At 43.2% G+C, this 14,635-nt stretch overlaps 1 protein-coding gene and 1 long non-coding RNA gene across 7 annotated transcripts; one reads left to right on the top strand and one right to left on the bottom strand.

Moving 5' to 3' along the window:
- Positions 1 to 2: 2 nt before the first annotated feature.
- Positions 3 to 8,973, top strand: LOC310692413. 4 transcript variants are annotated; one of them, XR_014518779.1, is made up of 3 exons: positions 3 to 1,145; positions 2,647 to 2,693; positions 8,644 to 8,973. It is a non-coding gene; the product is annotated as an uncharacterized lncRNA (long non-coding RNA). The 4 variants fall into 4 exon arrangements; XR_014518780.1 differs by lacking the exon at positions 8,644 to 8,973 and adding an exon at positions 4,474 to 4,790; XR_014518781.1 differs by lacking the exon at positions 8,644 to 8,973 and adding an exon at positions 4,445 to 4,790.
- On the bottom strand, positions 1,478 to 14,095 carry FH (fumarate hydratase). Of its 3 annotated transcripts, none has more exons than XM_083473265.1 (10): positions 13,941 to 14,095; positions 8,978 to 9,112; positions 7,767 to 7,877; positions 6,926 to 7,102; positions 6,201 to 6,383; positions 5,810 to 5,975; positions 4,985 to 5,188; positions 3,735 to 3,862; positions 2,755 to 2,908; positions 1,478 to 1,670 (listed from the first exon to the last, which is right to left on the bottom strand). In XM_083473265.1, the coding sequence occupies exons 1-10, from the start codon at positions 14,052 to 14,054 to the stop codon at positions 1,528 to 1,530; spliced, it is 1,515 nt and encodes a 504-aa protein (XP_083329391.1). In that variant the 5' UTR covers positions 14,055 to 14,095; the 3' UTR covers positions 1,478 to 1,527. The 3 variants fall into 3 exon arrangements, with proteins under 3 accessions (XP_083329391.1, XP_083329392.1, XP_083329393.1); XM_083473266.1 differs by lacking the exon at positions 13,941 to 14,095 and adding an exon at positions 10,202 to 10,445; XM_083473267.1 differs by lacking the exon at positions 13,941 to 14,095 and adding an exon at positions 9,261 to 9,434.
- Positions 14,096 to 14,635: the final 540 nt, after the last annotated feature.

Raw genomic sequence — 14,635 nt, 5'->3', positions numbered from 1 at the left:
ACACTATATATGCCTTATTTATTTACTGTGTTGCCGTTTGCTTGTACAGCCCTAGAATGACGGGGTTGTGCCTTATTGAAATACCATGGGTGGGACACGGATAAGTTCTGTAATGGGAATCCGACCTATGGAGAGGGGGAGAGACTGTTTGGCAATGATCGAGGAATGTTGTTGAGAATATTATTTATTGCATTAAGATATCCCCCCCTATTTTTCTTCAAGGAGCTCGAGGTTCTCTCTGCCCCCCCCTTCCTTCTCATTTAATCCTCCACAACAACCCTGTGAGGTAGGTTAGGCTGAGAAGAGGAAGCGGCCGTGGCCCAAGGGCAAAACCAGTGAACTTAACGATGGCCGAGTGGGGGGGGGGGATTCGAACCCTGGTCTCCCCTAGGCCAGAGCTGGACACTTTAAGCATTGTGGCACCTTGGCTCTCAAGCAGACTAGTTTGTGTCTGTCCCGAATCCTCTCTCTCAGCCTCTTGGGACGAGCTTTGCTTGTATTATGTTGAGGCTTTTCCTAACCACTCTCTCCACAAATAATGTTTAATATGCCTCTTTGTCACAGGGAGTAAACCAGTCTTTTTCAACAGTGGGTGTGTTACAGGATTTGAAAAAGCTGTGGGCGCCGGTCACAAAATGGCTGCCAGAAAATGGAGTAGAATCAAGCAGTTTGTATGCTGTCACAGTGCTGCAGTGGAGCTTTGCAGATATTCAGAGCGGCCCTTGGCACCTGCTTTGTATTGTGCTGTTCTTCTCCCAATATTGTATTCCCTACCACCACCACCATCTTCCAAGAGATCACTCTCCCCCACAGTGATGGAGTAAATGTCCTGCAGATGAGTGACAAAAGCACAGGTTGGCTCATCACTGTCTTGCAGCAAACATGAAATACAATTCAGGTTTCTAGTGCACCTTTACATTGTTAAACATAGTTCTCTCTCTTGATTGTAGAAGTTCAGCAACAAACCTGGAGAAGGAGGCGGCAGCTCTTCTGAGTTCTCAGATGAAGTTCATTTATAACAATGATAAGAGCTTTCTCTGTGGTGGTGCCCCATTTGTGGAATGCCCTCCCTCTATGGGTTCATCAGGCACCAACACTTGTTTCAGGATAAAGCCAAGCTATACAGTGTTGGTGCCTGTCTAAGGGTAGGGGACATCATTCAGCTTTTTAAGGAGTGTCTGTTTTAACCTCTACTGCGCTTAACTACCTCTGTGTGCTGGTGTTTATGAATGTGTATATTTTTAGTAAAGACATGTTGACTTTAGCATGTTACTGATTTTATGAATACAAACAGCCCTATAAATTCAACTTCGCAATAATCTGAGGGACCGTTTTAAAAACACTGCTGTCTGTAAACAAGACGCATTTTCATCAGGACATCTGAAGTACATACAAAGTTATATACCTACCATAGAAGGCCCCACCACCAGACAAAATGCAACTGCTGGTTTCATAACAGAAACACATGATAAAATGGTTTACTTTATACAATTTATTTATTTTCTGTTTGTACTACATTTGTCACAGTTACTTAGGACCCAACATATCTTCTGGCTTTACCCACTGATCAAATTGTTCTGATGTTAGAAATCCGAGCTTGATAGCAGTTTCTTTTAGTGTCGACCCTTCTTTATGTGCCGTTTTGGCAATCTTTGCCGCCTTGTCATAGCCTAATGTAAAAGTCAGTCAGTCAGTTCCATTTATGTTTAATGAACAGCCTTTACACACATAATGTAAAAAGAAAAGTCATCTGAGATAATTTTTAGGTCAATGAGAAACCAAACGAAATCACCTGCTTTCTAAACCTAACAGTAACTGCTACTACAGTGGTACCTCTGGTTACGAACTTAATTTGTTCTGGAGGTCCGTTCTTATCCTGAAACTGTTCTTAACATGAAGCGCCATTAGCAAAAGTGTGCCTCCCGCTGCACGTGCGCCTCCAGCATGCAATTTCCACTTGCTTCCCAGGGCAAAGTTTGCATCCGGGAGCAACTACTTCCGGGTTAGTGCAGCTCATAACCAGACGCGTGCACAACCAGAAGCGTTCGTATCCAGAGGTACCGCTGTGCTGTGTCCTTGGGAGCATGTGGATGCTGCTCATGAAAATGCAGACAATGAAACCTGTAGCGTAATGCACACTGAATCCCTAGTGGAAGAGGAGAGAGCCTGAGACAGCGTTGCTATTTCAGTGACAGCCCTTTATCTATCAATACATTCATTTGGGCCTCCACTCCAAAGAAGATTGTCTCTGAGCAGTCAACATCACACCAATTACAAAGTACTGTATATTAATGTTGCAGCTTCTAAGCAAGAACAGCTGTCATAGCTCAGCAGTGGAGCATCAGCTTCATGCAGGTTCAGTCAGCCACTGCCAGTCAGGGGAGCCCATTACTGAACTAGATGGACTGAAGGTCTGACTAGCTATATGGCAGCTTCTCATGTTCCAGGCCAGCACACTGTTATGTTCCTCTCCTTTTTTGCAATCAGTATCTGGGTGTTAGATTAGAATTCAAATAGTGAAACAGTTGTGTTAACTAAAGCTCTGGGAAGTGTGGCACAATTAATGCTCTTCCCCCTTTTATGACATTTCTATGTGTAGTCTTTACATTTCCCACTGGACCCTAACCTACCCTCCTTCCCTTACAGACGTACCAAGGCCAGCATTCCAGGTCTCTGGAAATCTGCTCAAGCAGGTAACTAGGTTCATTTTAAGCACTTCACATGAGTCAAGACTGGCATGTGTTAGACACTTACCTATGTGGGGATTAAGGGCAGTCACCAGCATGAGCGACTCACTCATTAGTTTGTTGATCCTCTCTGTGTTGGCTTGTATTCCAGTCACGCAATTGTCAGTGAAAGAAACAGAGGCATCTCCTAAGAGTCGTGCAGAGTGTAGCACATTTTTAATCTAAATGAAATATTAAAATACAATTAAAAATCACTGGTTTAGAAGACTAGCTGCTATACAACATTTTCACTTTCTGTTCAATAAAAGTCAAGACGGCAATATTTAACCCTTTTAACACAACTGGATATGGAATCTCAGTAGCTGGTATTTTAAGAAGCCTATAGTGAAAGCAACTGGTTTGTGGTTTATTTGACAAGGACTCCAGAATTGCAGCTTGACAAAATAATAACCAAGTTTAAAATTTTTACATCCGTAAGTTTTTTTGGAACAACCCTAGCTCCCAGATCCACAGAGTTGGAAGGGGTTAGGATTGCATGGAAGTGTCCCTCCCATAGCATAGCCATTACCGCAGAAATCCCCCCCCCCCCCGCTTGTGGAAAGCTTAGTGGGCATGTGCCAATTTCCTCTGGCAGTAGCTGGCATTAGGTTCCAACATGGGAAGTTCTGGGGATGTGGCAGGGGAGGCCTTGAATTCACAGGATCTAAGACTTGTTCAGCAGGAAAGACCCCCTTTCCACATCCATAGCCTGCGGTCATTTCCACTTATCCACACACTAGAACCAAGGAAGATTGGGAGGGGAGGAAGTCAACAATGCAGGCATCGGGATCCCATGGAAGTAGCCAAAAATTTCTTTTAAATGGTAAGATAAGGCTTTCAGGCTAGCCACTCCTGTAATGCAATGCTAGGGCCCAAAATTAAAATGAGCTTGTGCATAAGATGCGACTCCAGCAAAACTCAATTACCCACTAATTACAATTATGAAGCCCCTCTAACCATGCGCTAAAATATGACATCTACGTCATGTAATTAGAACTTCAAACGTACAATCATGGGTTTAAAGACGTTCAGCTCAAAGTGGCCACAGCTGCCTCCTACTGTAACAGCAACATGATTCCCCATCACCTGAGCTGCCACCATGGTTATGGCCTCACACTGAGTAGGATTCACTTTTCCTGTAAAAAGCAAGGAGGGAGAGAAGAGAAGAAAAAGACCTCAAATTAGTATCTCTCCAACTCTTAAAAAACCATTCATTTATTCTCTTAAAGGGAACTCTTACAAATGAGCTACTAAAGTATTATTTAAAAGAAATAGTACCAAAAAAACCCCAACCCTGGATGTGATCATACAGAACCTGGGGCACATTTATGTAGATGATAGAACACTGAAGATTCTACTGAAAGCAAATAGCTCCAAATGGCATGGTTTCAAAGGCAGATCTAATTACAGCAATAATTTGAGAAAAACAATTACCATAAGATAAAATACTGTGTGCCTGCCAAATGTAAATCAGTCCTCACTTGAATTCAATACAAGCAATTTATGCAATATGCAAGTTATGTTAGCAGTCTGCAACTAGAATAAATTGTGCAAAAATACAAACCTGATATGGTTCTAAATGTTGGAACATCTGCCAGAATTATTGAAGACACAATAATATCATCTACTACTCATGAATAATCTGTTGCCACAGTTTTTCCAAATGATCTTGATATTCAAGAGCAAAAGTTCTATATAATTTTTTTGTGTCAGTACAGACTGCTCCACCCTGTTTCCATACTGTCAGGGATCTGTTGGCTGAGAAGGGGGAGAGATCGGAATGTACAGGGAGCCACCTCCTTTAATGAGCAGCTGCACTTCCTCCGAGAGAGAAGAGGAGGAAGAGCTGTCAGGAAACACGGAAACAGAGAGAAAGGAACAGCCTCCAAAGTTTGGATTTTTATGTAGGGAGAGGAGGAAAAGTGGGGGGTTCAGGAAGTTTCTATGCTGGAAACGGAAAAGACAAGAGCCACTTCCGGCATCTGATAGCGACTGAGGAAGACGTGCTTTTAAGAGCTCTGGACTGTACATAGTTTTTGGACTTAATAAATCTTGTAAAAGCTGGCTGGAGTCCCAGGTTGTTATCTCGGCTACCACCCACATATCATCCCTGACACATACATTGGCAGCAAAAAACAGTACTGCTTACATATATATTTGAAGGCAAAAACTGAAAAATATGTAAAGTTGTAATTAAAATGTATGGTCAAAGATGCTAGCTCATTACTTATTAACACAAAACAAAAAACACATTGTACCTGGCATAATACTGCTTCCAGGTTCATTTTCAGGCAAGATTAGCTCCCCCAAACCAGATCGAGGTCCAGAACCCAGGAAACGGATGTCATTAGCTATCTTCATCAGGCTGCAAGCCACGGTATTCATTGCCCCACTCAGTTCAACCAGGGCATCATGAGCAGCAAGGGCTTCAAATTTGTTTGGAGCAGTAATGAAGGGCAAGTCTAATGAAAGAATGATATATATATATATATATATACATGAGCATCCCATCCATCGACTCTTGCATTTAATGCACATACTGATAGCTCAAGTACTCTTAAAAAAACAAAAACATTTTATATCGACCGTTCACGTTAATATCAGCTCTGGGCAGATATCTATAAACAAAGTTAGGTACTCTTATCTCCAAGGGCTCCCAGGCTAATAATTAATGGGCAAAAGAAAACCGTTTATTAAATACAAAATATCTAATTACCTACATTAAATCTAATGCTGGAAACCGGGGTGTTATGCTCCTATGCCCTCCCCCAGCAGTTTAAAATCTTTGGATGGTCCATTTGAAGAATATAGTTCAAGCTTTATCTGTTCATAACCTTGTTGATGCAGGAAATGGCAGGCTGATAAATCCAGTCACCAGCTGCCTTTGGTACAGCAGAACTCCAATGTACAAATAAGCTTAGGTAGATGAAACATGGAGAGAAGGGCCTACAGAATATAGCACTGCTTTTTCTTTCTAAAAAAGGCAGTTACTGTCCCATTTCTTCTGCTTTGTTATTTCCTCTGACAATTATACTTCAGTTCTCTAAGAGGCTATCAGAAGTTTCCTTCATGTCCTCCCTTACTTGTAAGTGCAGCCACCTTAGCAGCCACCTTCTCAGCAAAACCAATTCTTGTATTCAGTCCTGTGCCAACAGCAGTGCCACCAGCTGCCAGCTCATAGACCCTTGGCATGGCTGATTTGATCCTAGCGATTCCATATTTGACTTGTTGCACGTAAGCACTGAATTCCTTCAAAGGAGGGGAAAAAAGAGGGATAGCCAAACAAGATCATATTATTCTCCAGATTATCATTCCATGTGAGAATTTAACATAAATGAGCCACTTATCACCAGTCAAAGATATGCCTTTTGACTGGAAACAAATTTAATGTTTGCAATGAGTCCCCCCCCACTCCTTCCAAGAGAAAAATAGAACTTTCATACAATATTAAACTGTCAAAATGTTTTTTTTTACCTGCCCAAGGGTAAGGGGAACTGCATCCTGTGTATGGGTACGCCCAATTTTAATAATTTTGGAAAATTCTTTTGACTTGGCATCAAGGGCATCCTGAAGCTTCTGCAGCCCCGGCAACAGCACTTCATGAACTTCTTGTGCAGCAGCAATGTGCATTGCTGTTGGAAACGTGTCATTTGAGCTCTGAGAAGATGCAAACACATGATGCTTGTTATCTGAACATCTCTTTTACTGCTCAATGTAGGAAAACACTCAAAAGCATGTAAAAAGGACACTTTCTCCTATTTATGATGCCAAAATCAGGAACACAAATCGTAAGAGTCCCAAGCTTGACACAGTATAGGTCAATTAATGGAAAGAAATTCCATATAGGTAAAAAGGGGATGATTTTATGTACAAACAGTATGTGACATTCGGATGTAGCAATCAATTAGTGATTCCCTTATCACTGTTTATATGCAGCAACACAAAGCATCCCAGCATCCCAAGCAAACAATCATCTGATAAGTTTTAAAGATCAGATGCCACATTTCATAGTTTATTTTTGTTCAAGAATGTTTTGGTCGTAGGCAGCATGCCAACAACTGAAGTGATATTTCCCCCCTTTGAAACACCTGGCACCTAATCAAACAAAACCCATTTGATAAATAAATATTTTGACCTTTTAGTAGATAATATGTAATGTAAATACACAGCAAGAATATTTGGAAGGAGCACATAGTGACCTGGCTTTTATTAACATGGTCGTTCGGATGCACTGGGTCCTTGCTCCCCAGTTTACCTCCCAGTATCTCAATGGCTCTATTACTGATGACTTCATTAACATTCATGTTCGTCTGTGTTCCAGATCCAGTTTGCCACACCACTAGAGGAAAATGATCGTTCAATTTACCTTCAGATACCTACAAAAACACATTTATCATTGTTACACATTGTTTTACAGTGCCATCAATTTATATGAAACACTACTGAACTACTAAATGAGATAACATTGAACAGACACTAAATAACCTTTAAAGCTCTAGGTTTAAAATCCATATTGTACACTTAAAACATTCAGTTTCTGTGATGAGGTGTGTTTACACCACACTACATGCTTCCTCAAAGGAGTCATGCAAACCTTATATCATCACATACCTCTGCAAAATATCTTAAATAAAGCAGGATGAGAAGAATGATCCAATCTAGATAGGTTTTTCTGCTGTCTTAACTGTTTCAGACTAATTTTAGCATAAGGAAAGTACTAGTCAAAAAAATATTTAAACACTACCATAAAGAATGTTTACACGAAACAATGATACTGGAAGGAGCCTGACAAGAGTTTTTTAACTAGTTACGAAGCTGTTTCAAGGAGCCTGCCTCACTCTTTGCCACTTTGCATAGTGTCTGTGACAAGTATAATGCAACTGACATTGGGCAGCACCAAACATTCTGACCAATGGGAACATTATTTGCATCTCAGGCTGATGAGGTATTATCATTTTGAGAAGACAAGAAAATATCTGCAAAGAATTCAGTACATCAATCCTGGTTCAATTATGCAGAGCTTTTATATTAAAATATTACCTCATCTGCTGCCTTCACGATGGCATTGGCAATCTTGGGCTCCAGGCCATAATCCTGATTTACTTCAGCAGCTGCTCGCTTTAGGATACCAAAAGCTCTTATTACTTGGACCTAAGATTTTCAAAAATAAGAATGGTGACATTGTACATGCACATAAAATAGAGGAAGCCACTTTACTTGCATTATTTCCTTCTAAACAAGCCCAATTGATACAGCCAGGCATTCTTATCCCTTCCCACATTGTACTCTGTTGATGGGACCCAAAATTGTTGCAGTTATGTGTGAATCAAAAACATATTATTAACCAGTACGAAAACATACTAGGGCAACACATTCCCCCATCAGTCTCAACTTTCAAAATAGTAGATTTTTGTCAAAAATCAACCTCTTTCAGTTCTAAGTGATATTATACTGCACGAGACACCAAGCTTGCCTTTAGAGCACTGGCAAGAAACAGGATTAACAGTTCACAGATAATTATGACAGCTGGCCAGGGTATACCACCTGTCAATCATCTTGATACCATAATCATGTCAGGTGCTTCCCCTTGTGCTTACAGTAGCGATGCAAGTGCAGATCCGAGAGAGCTTCCTGAGAGCACCGAGTGCTTACAGTGTGGAGAGCCAGTGTGGTGCAGTGTTTAAGAGCGGTAGACTCGTAATCTGGTGAACCGGGTTCGCATCCCTGCTCCTCCACATGCAGCTGCTGGGTGACCTTGGGCTAGTCACACTTCTCTGAAGTCTCTCAGCCTCACCTCACAGAGTGTTTGTTGTGGGGAAGGAAGGGAAAGGAGATTGTTAGCCGCTTTGAGACTCGCTTTGAGGGTAGTGATAAAGTGGGACATCAAAACCAATCTCTTCTTCTTCTCTTCTTACAGGAAGCTCACAGGGATCAGACATGCTATGAAGTTCTCAGTGGTGAACTTCATAGTGTAGCCAGTAGCAACCAGCTTCCTGAAAGGGCTAATCGGCTGGTCGGCACTGACAACAAGTCTCCTTTGCCAAGCAACAATTGGAAGCACTTTAAGGCACCTAATTCTACCTTGACAGTGGCATTTCTACCTGCCCCACTCCTGATGTCACATATAATGTTAGGTGTGGGGCAGGGAGAGAATTGTTAGGGGGAAATGGCCTCACCAGCCAAGTTGGGACCCATGCCAGAGACTCTCCCACGCCTGTTGTAGAGAATAAATTCAACTTTGAATTACTCACTGGCATCCGTTCTGTTGCTCCACCAATCTTAAAATTCATTGTGGATCTCACAGTCTGTGCACCGTAATACTTGTCATTTGGAACTTTGAGTTCACCAAAGGTATCATATTCTATTCTAAATGAGTCCTGACTGGCCTGAGGAAGGGAAAAAAATCAAGAGTTAAAATGAAGAGACCGCTCTCCTAGTAACAATAGAAACACTTAAATGTTAGCACAGAATGCCAGAAAGTTACTGTTTTTAAAAGTATCTTATCAGAAAAGGCACCGGGGTCATAATACACACCATGGTTCAAATTCTGTGGATCAATGGGCAGAAGCAGAACCAAAAAGAAAACTTCTGCTGCTAGGAGCCAGAGTTCTGTGATCAAACTAGTTCGCTGAGCCCAATAGGGAAGTATTTAGATGTAAAGTCCAAAAGCACCCTCCCCAGCTGCATGGGAATCTGATTTTGAAATTGATGGGAGGTTCAGAAGTAGTTGGTGATTATATCATGGGTTCAAAGGGGGTGGGGAGTCAGCAATTATCCTAGGACAGAAGAGCAAGGGCCTCGCACAAACAATTCTATGGATCCTAGCCAGGTAATGGAAGAGTTCACCGTTAGAACATTTTATTTCTGCCAAAAAATACGTCTAGTAATGTGATTCTGTTTGAACAATAATTGAGCAGTAACAATCTTATGTACAGGAGACAGCCTTGAAAGTGGGGCACATTTTTCTTTCAGTCTTCAGAAATATATATTTTTTAATTTAATGATATGCAGGCCACATCTGCTCTATATATTTAAAGCAGTATCATATCACTTTAAACCTTCATGGCTTTCCCCCAAATAATTCTGATTCCTGGGAAATGTACTTTGTTTAGTGTGCAGAGAGATAGATAAAATCTTTATTTGCGTCAGCCACAAACCATAGCAAAGGAATCAAACACAGTAAGATACAGATATAGCTGGATGGCTGGCTATACAAAATATGTTCTGAAAATTTACAACTGTACAAATGAAAGAGTTAAAAACTGTCCTTGACCACAAATAAAACATGAACAGAGAGCTGTTAGGAGAGCACTATTCCCTACACAGAGCTACAACTCAATCTCTCTTCCCAGGGATCTGTGTTACTTAATAAGGTTTGCATCATTTCCGCTGCCTAGACATCCTGCTCCACTCTAGTCATTTTAGTTAGGCAGGATAGGAAAGCTCAAGCAAAGCATGTGATCAGCAACACATACCCAGAAATCCTGTCCACATTTCTCAGGCTGAACAAGTCGAAAGCATGACAAGAAGAGAAATTCCATAGAGATGTCCAAAATTCAGCTGGATCCACCAGTCTTTGGGATGGACCATTCTGATCAGGTTATCTCAAGTAGTACACACTTTCACAGGGACAACTGATCATGCATATAGGTTTGTAGAATTGTTTTACCTCTCAGCCACAGATTTTACTATGAAGTTCTTACAATTTGCTGTTCTCAAACTCCGATAACAATACCAAACAGACATGTTTCTCCATTGTGCCTTTTTGCCAAGATACAGTTCAGAGGTCAAAAAACTTAACCATATTTGTACTTTTCCCTTTTAAATATTAACTGTTGTGACGTAAAAGATTGCATCACAAATTACATGAGATTAGCAAGGTTTATTGGAAAATGCAATTGTTGTAAGTTTAACTTTCAAATACAGTGGTACGCTTCAGGTTACAGACTCCGCTAACCCAGAAATAGTACCCAGAAATAGTACCTCAGGTTAAGAACTTTGCTTCAGGATGAGAACAGAAACTGTGCTCCGGCAGCACGGCAGCAGCAAAAGGCCCCATTAGCTAAAGTGGTGCTTCAGGTTAAGTACAGTTTCACGTTAAGAATGGACCTCTGGAACGAATCACCGTATTTTTCGCCCTATAAGACGCACTTTTCCCCCTCCAAAAATGAAGGGGAAATGTGGGTGCGTCTTATGGGGCGAATGCAGGCTTTCACTGAAATCTGGAGAGCGAGAGGGGTTGGTGCGCACCAACCCCTCTCACTCTCCAGGCTTCAGGAGAGCCCCAGCGCCAGCCCCACAAGGTCGGGGGACAGAGGGAGGCGGAATGCCGCCATCCCGCTGTCTCCCGAAGTGGTTTGGAGGCTGACGGCGGGGAGAAGAGCGCTTCTCCCCGCTGCCTGCCCCACAAGCGCCTGGGGGGAAAATAAATTTTTTTTTCTTTATTTCCCCCCAAAAAACTTGATGCGTCCTATGGGCCGGTGCATCCTATGGGGCGAAAAATACGGTAAGTACTTAACCCGAGGTACCACTGTAATTTAATAATAATAATTAGCAGGATTTTGAATCATTATTTTTTTGGGAAATAATTTTTCTCACTGCTCTACAGTAAAAATATCAATCAATACTGGACTAGTATCAGATAGTGAGAAACAGACCTCTTACTGCAAACAAAGGAAGAGTTATCTCTGGCTCATTTATGATATATAGCTTAGCTTTAAAGAAACAGAATAGTAGTGACAGAATACTCATCATATATGTTCAATATATTAAGCCATAGTAAATGTGTCATAGCATATATTTAGTGATATATCTTCAACACTGCTATAAAGTCACACAGTTTTAAGGCACATTTCTAAATGCAATATTGTTATTTCAGAAACCCTGGGAAAATGTCACACTATTACTAAGTCATGGGAATGTGTGTTGGGGTGGAGGAGAGACATCAAGAAAAGGGAAGAGACACAAGCCACAGACTTGTCCAGAGTGATTTGTGTCAGAGGTTGGAGAATTACTTTCAAAAGACTCCCATTTCCTACAACCAAGTTAATGTAAAGGGATTTTTAAAATAGCATCTTAAGTAGCCTATTTAGCTTAGAAGATCAGAATGTTATGCTGTAATGAGTTTCTAACTCTCCCTCAGAAAATAATGTTCAATAAATGTCAAGAACTAGTGTGACCTGTCACTCAGTCGCTGGAACAACTGCTGCATTTGTTACTGTTATTGTTACATGTTATTGCTGGACAGTTATCAGGAAGTGCTCATCTACAACTGTATGCATGCACAGCCTAAACAAATAGCCAAAAAGAATTAAATGCTGATGAACTGATGAAAACGGTTATTTCATTTGACAGTTGGCTGGAGCAACAGTGGCCAAAAGGTCGAATCTAGCCTTATCAGTCCCCAGTGATGTAGTGTAGGAAACCTTGTGTGGCGGGGGGGGGGGGGGAGATCAATTTTCAGAAATACATCACTTCAAAAATTAATTCCTAACACAATGAATGGATACAATCCCATTCAAACTGGGCAGTTTCAAAGCTGTAGTTAACTTTTTTAGATTATTATAAAAAAATTGAATGCACTGCTCTGCTTAAAATCAGAATGTTAAATTTTCTATGCTTCATTTCCTTAAAATTCATTCCATGTATGGTATTCTCATCTTAAAATATAAGTATTAAATAAATACAATTGTACTTTACTAAATTGGTTTTTAATAAAATATTTCATTTTACATGGCGTACCAGAATATTAATATACAGTAGTGAATTTTTCCTAGTTCTACCACCTAAGGGGCTCACCCTACTTCAAGTTAAGTTGCTCAGAGGCAATTATAACATTACCATTAACACAGGTGACCAGAAGAAACCCCCACAAACAGGGAGGGGAGGAAAATCAGAGCTTCTGTATCTTTTTAAGGGGGTACAGAATATTCTGCTTTTTAAGGGAGCCCATACCCCTACTGCATTCCTGGCCAGAATAATGTCACAGTTCACTTGGGTGAACCACCAGCCTTGGGGCCAAGGGACAACAGAGGCTTGTGCCTGGAAGAACTTCACAGCAGGGGAAGGACCAGCAGCCCCAAAGCAGCAGGTGCAGGAGCAGGTGACCTGCCTGCAACCGCCAGCATGGCTAAAGGTTGAGGGTGATGGGCGCTTTGGTCCAGCAAACACCAGAAATATTCTTGTAGTAGTGGGATGAAGTGAGACTTGAAGCAGCTCACACTCACGCAGCCCAATCCCACTCACATTCCCTAAGAAACAAAGGTTACAAATACAGTGGTACCTCGGGTTAAGAACTTAATTCCTTCTGGAGGTCCGTTCTTAACCTGAAAATCTTCTTAACACCACTTTAGCTAATGGGGCCTCCCACTGCTGCTGGAGCACGATTTCTGTTCTCATCCTGAAGCAAAGTTCTTAACCCGAGGTAATATTTCTGGGTTAGCGGAGTCTGTAACCTGAAGCGTCTGTGACCCGAGGTACCACTGTCCCATGTAATGTAGTTTTGTGTGTTTTTATGTTGTGAACCTTGGGTGGTTAACAGCCGCCACCACTGCAGGCCCTTAAAAACAAGGCACTTTCATATTCATCTTTACTTGGAGGCAAGCCTCCCTCTTCCCAATTCAGAGTGCTTGGCATCCTAAGGAGGGGAGCAGCGCTGGATTGGGGACGCTGCTGCTGGCGGTTCCCACGCAAAGGGGCGCAAAACAGCAACACTGAACATTTGAAAAAGCAGCTGTACCAAAATGAATTATTGCGAAAATGAGGGATATTTGAGGGAGGGGCCGTCAAATGTTGTCCTCGCCCAGGACGCCACTTGAACCAAGCAGCGGGGGCGGACGCGGGTTGGAATCCCGCACGGCCTTCCTCTCAGCCCGGCCTCCCTCGCAGGGTTGTTGGGGGGGGTAAATGGCGGGGAGCCCCCACGCCCCCCCGGAGCTCCTGGGAGGGAGAAAAAGGTCGGGGCAGGAATGCGAAAGCGCTAATAATAAAAGCCAATTTATATATGTGGAGAGAGGGAGGGAATCCTGAGGCCGCGTCAGGCCCACAAAGGCGGGAGGCGGGAAGGGGCCCGATCCTCCGCCGCCTCTTCCCCTCAGCCGCGCAGGAGGCGCCTGTCCCGCCAGAGGCCGGCAAAGGTCACCTCTGACGCCCTTGCGCCTCCCTCCCTCCCTCCCTCCATTGCGCGCGCAGCGGGGGGGGGCGGGCGCGGCTCACCATCCTCCGTGGCTGCGCGTGGCGGCTGCAGGTCGTCGGGCCCCTCTGGCGCGCGTGGACGGCGGCGCCCCGGGCGCAACTCAGGCGCTGGAGGGAGCGGAGCGAGCGGTACATGGCGGAGGCTGAGGAGGGAGGCGCCGCGGGAGGGAGGAGGGGGAGGGGGAAGGGGACGGAGGGGGCGGAGTTGCAGCCAATGGGGTGGAAGGAAAGGAGGGTTTCGCCCGCCCCCAATGCTACCTGCGCGAGCCAATCAAGGAAACGGAGCAGGGTTTTTTTTAAAAAGGGGTGTGTTCAACGAGGACAGCCAATGAAACAGCGGCTGCGCGATGCGCCAGCTGCAATGAGCAGGCGCGGGAGCTCCCTCCTGGCTGCCAGCCTGTCACTAATTCCCTGGTGGTCTAGTAGTGCTTAGGATTCGGCGCTCTCACCACTGCGGCACCGGTTCGATTCCCGGTCAGGGAACACTTCTTTGGGATGCTGGTGGCGCTGTGATCAGAAGGTTGGCGGCTGGAATGTGCGTGACAGGTTTGAGTTCTTGTTCTTCTGCCCAGCTTCTGCCAGCCTAGCAGTTCAAAAGCACACCAGCACAAGTAGATAAATAGATATACTGCTGTGGCAGGAAGGTAAACAGCGTTTCTGTGTGCCCTGGTTTCCCTCACGGTGTTTCGTTGCACCAGAAGTGGTTTAGTCCTGCT

The sequence above is a fragment of the Podarcis liolepis genome (genome assembly GCF_965112155.1).
Source record: "Podarcis liolepis genome assembly, chromosome: 13".
Lineage (NCBI taxonomy): Eukaryota > Metazoa > Chordata > Lepidosauria > Squamata > Lacertidae > Podarcis > Podarcis liolepis.
The sequence above is the reverse complement of the archived record's forward strand: the minus strand, read 5'-3'. Positions and strand labels throughout refer to the sequence as shown.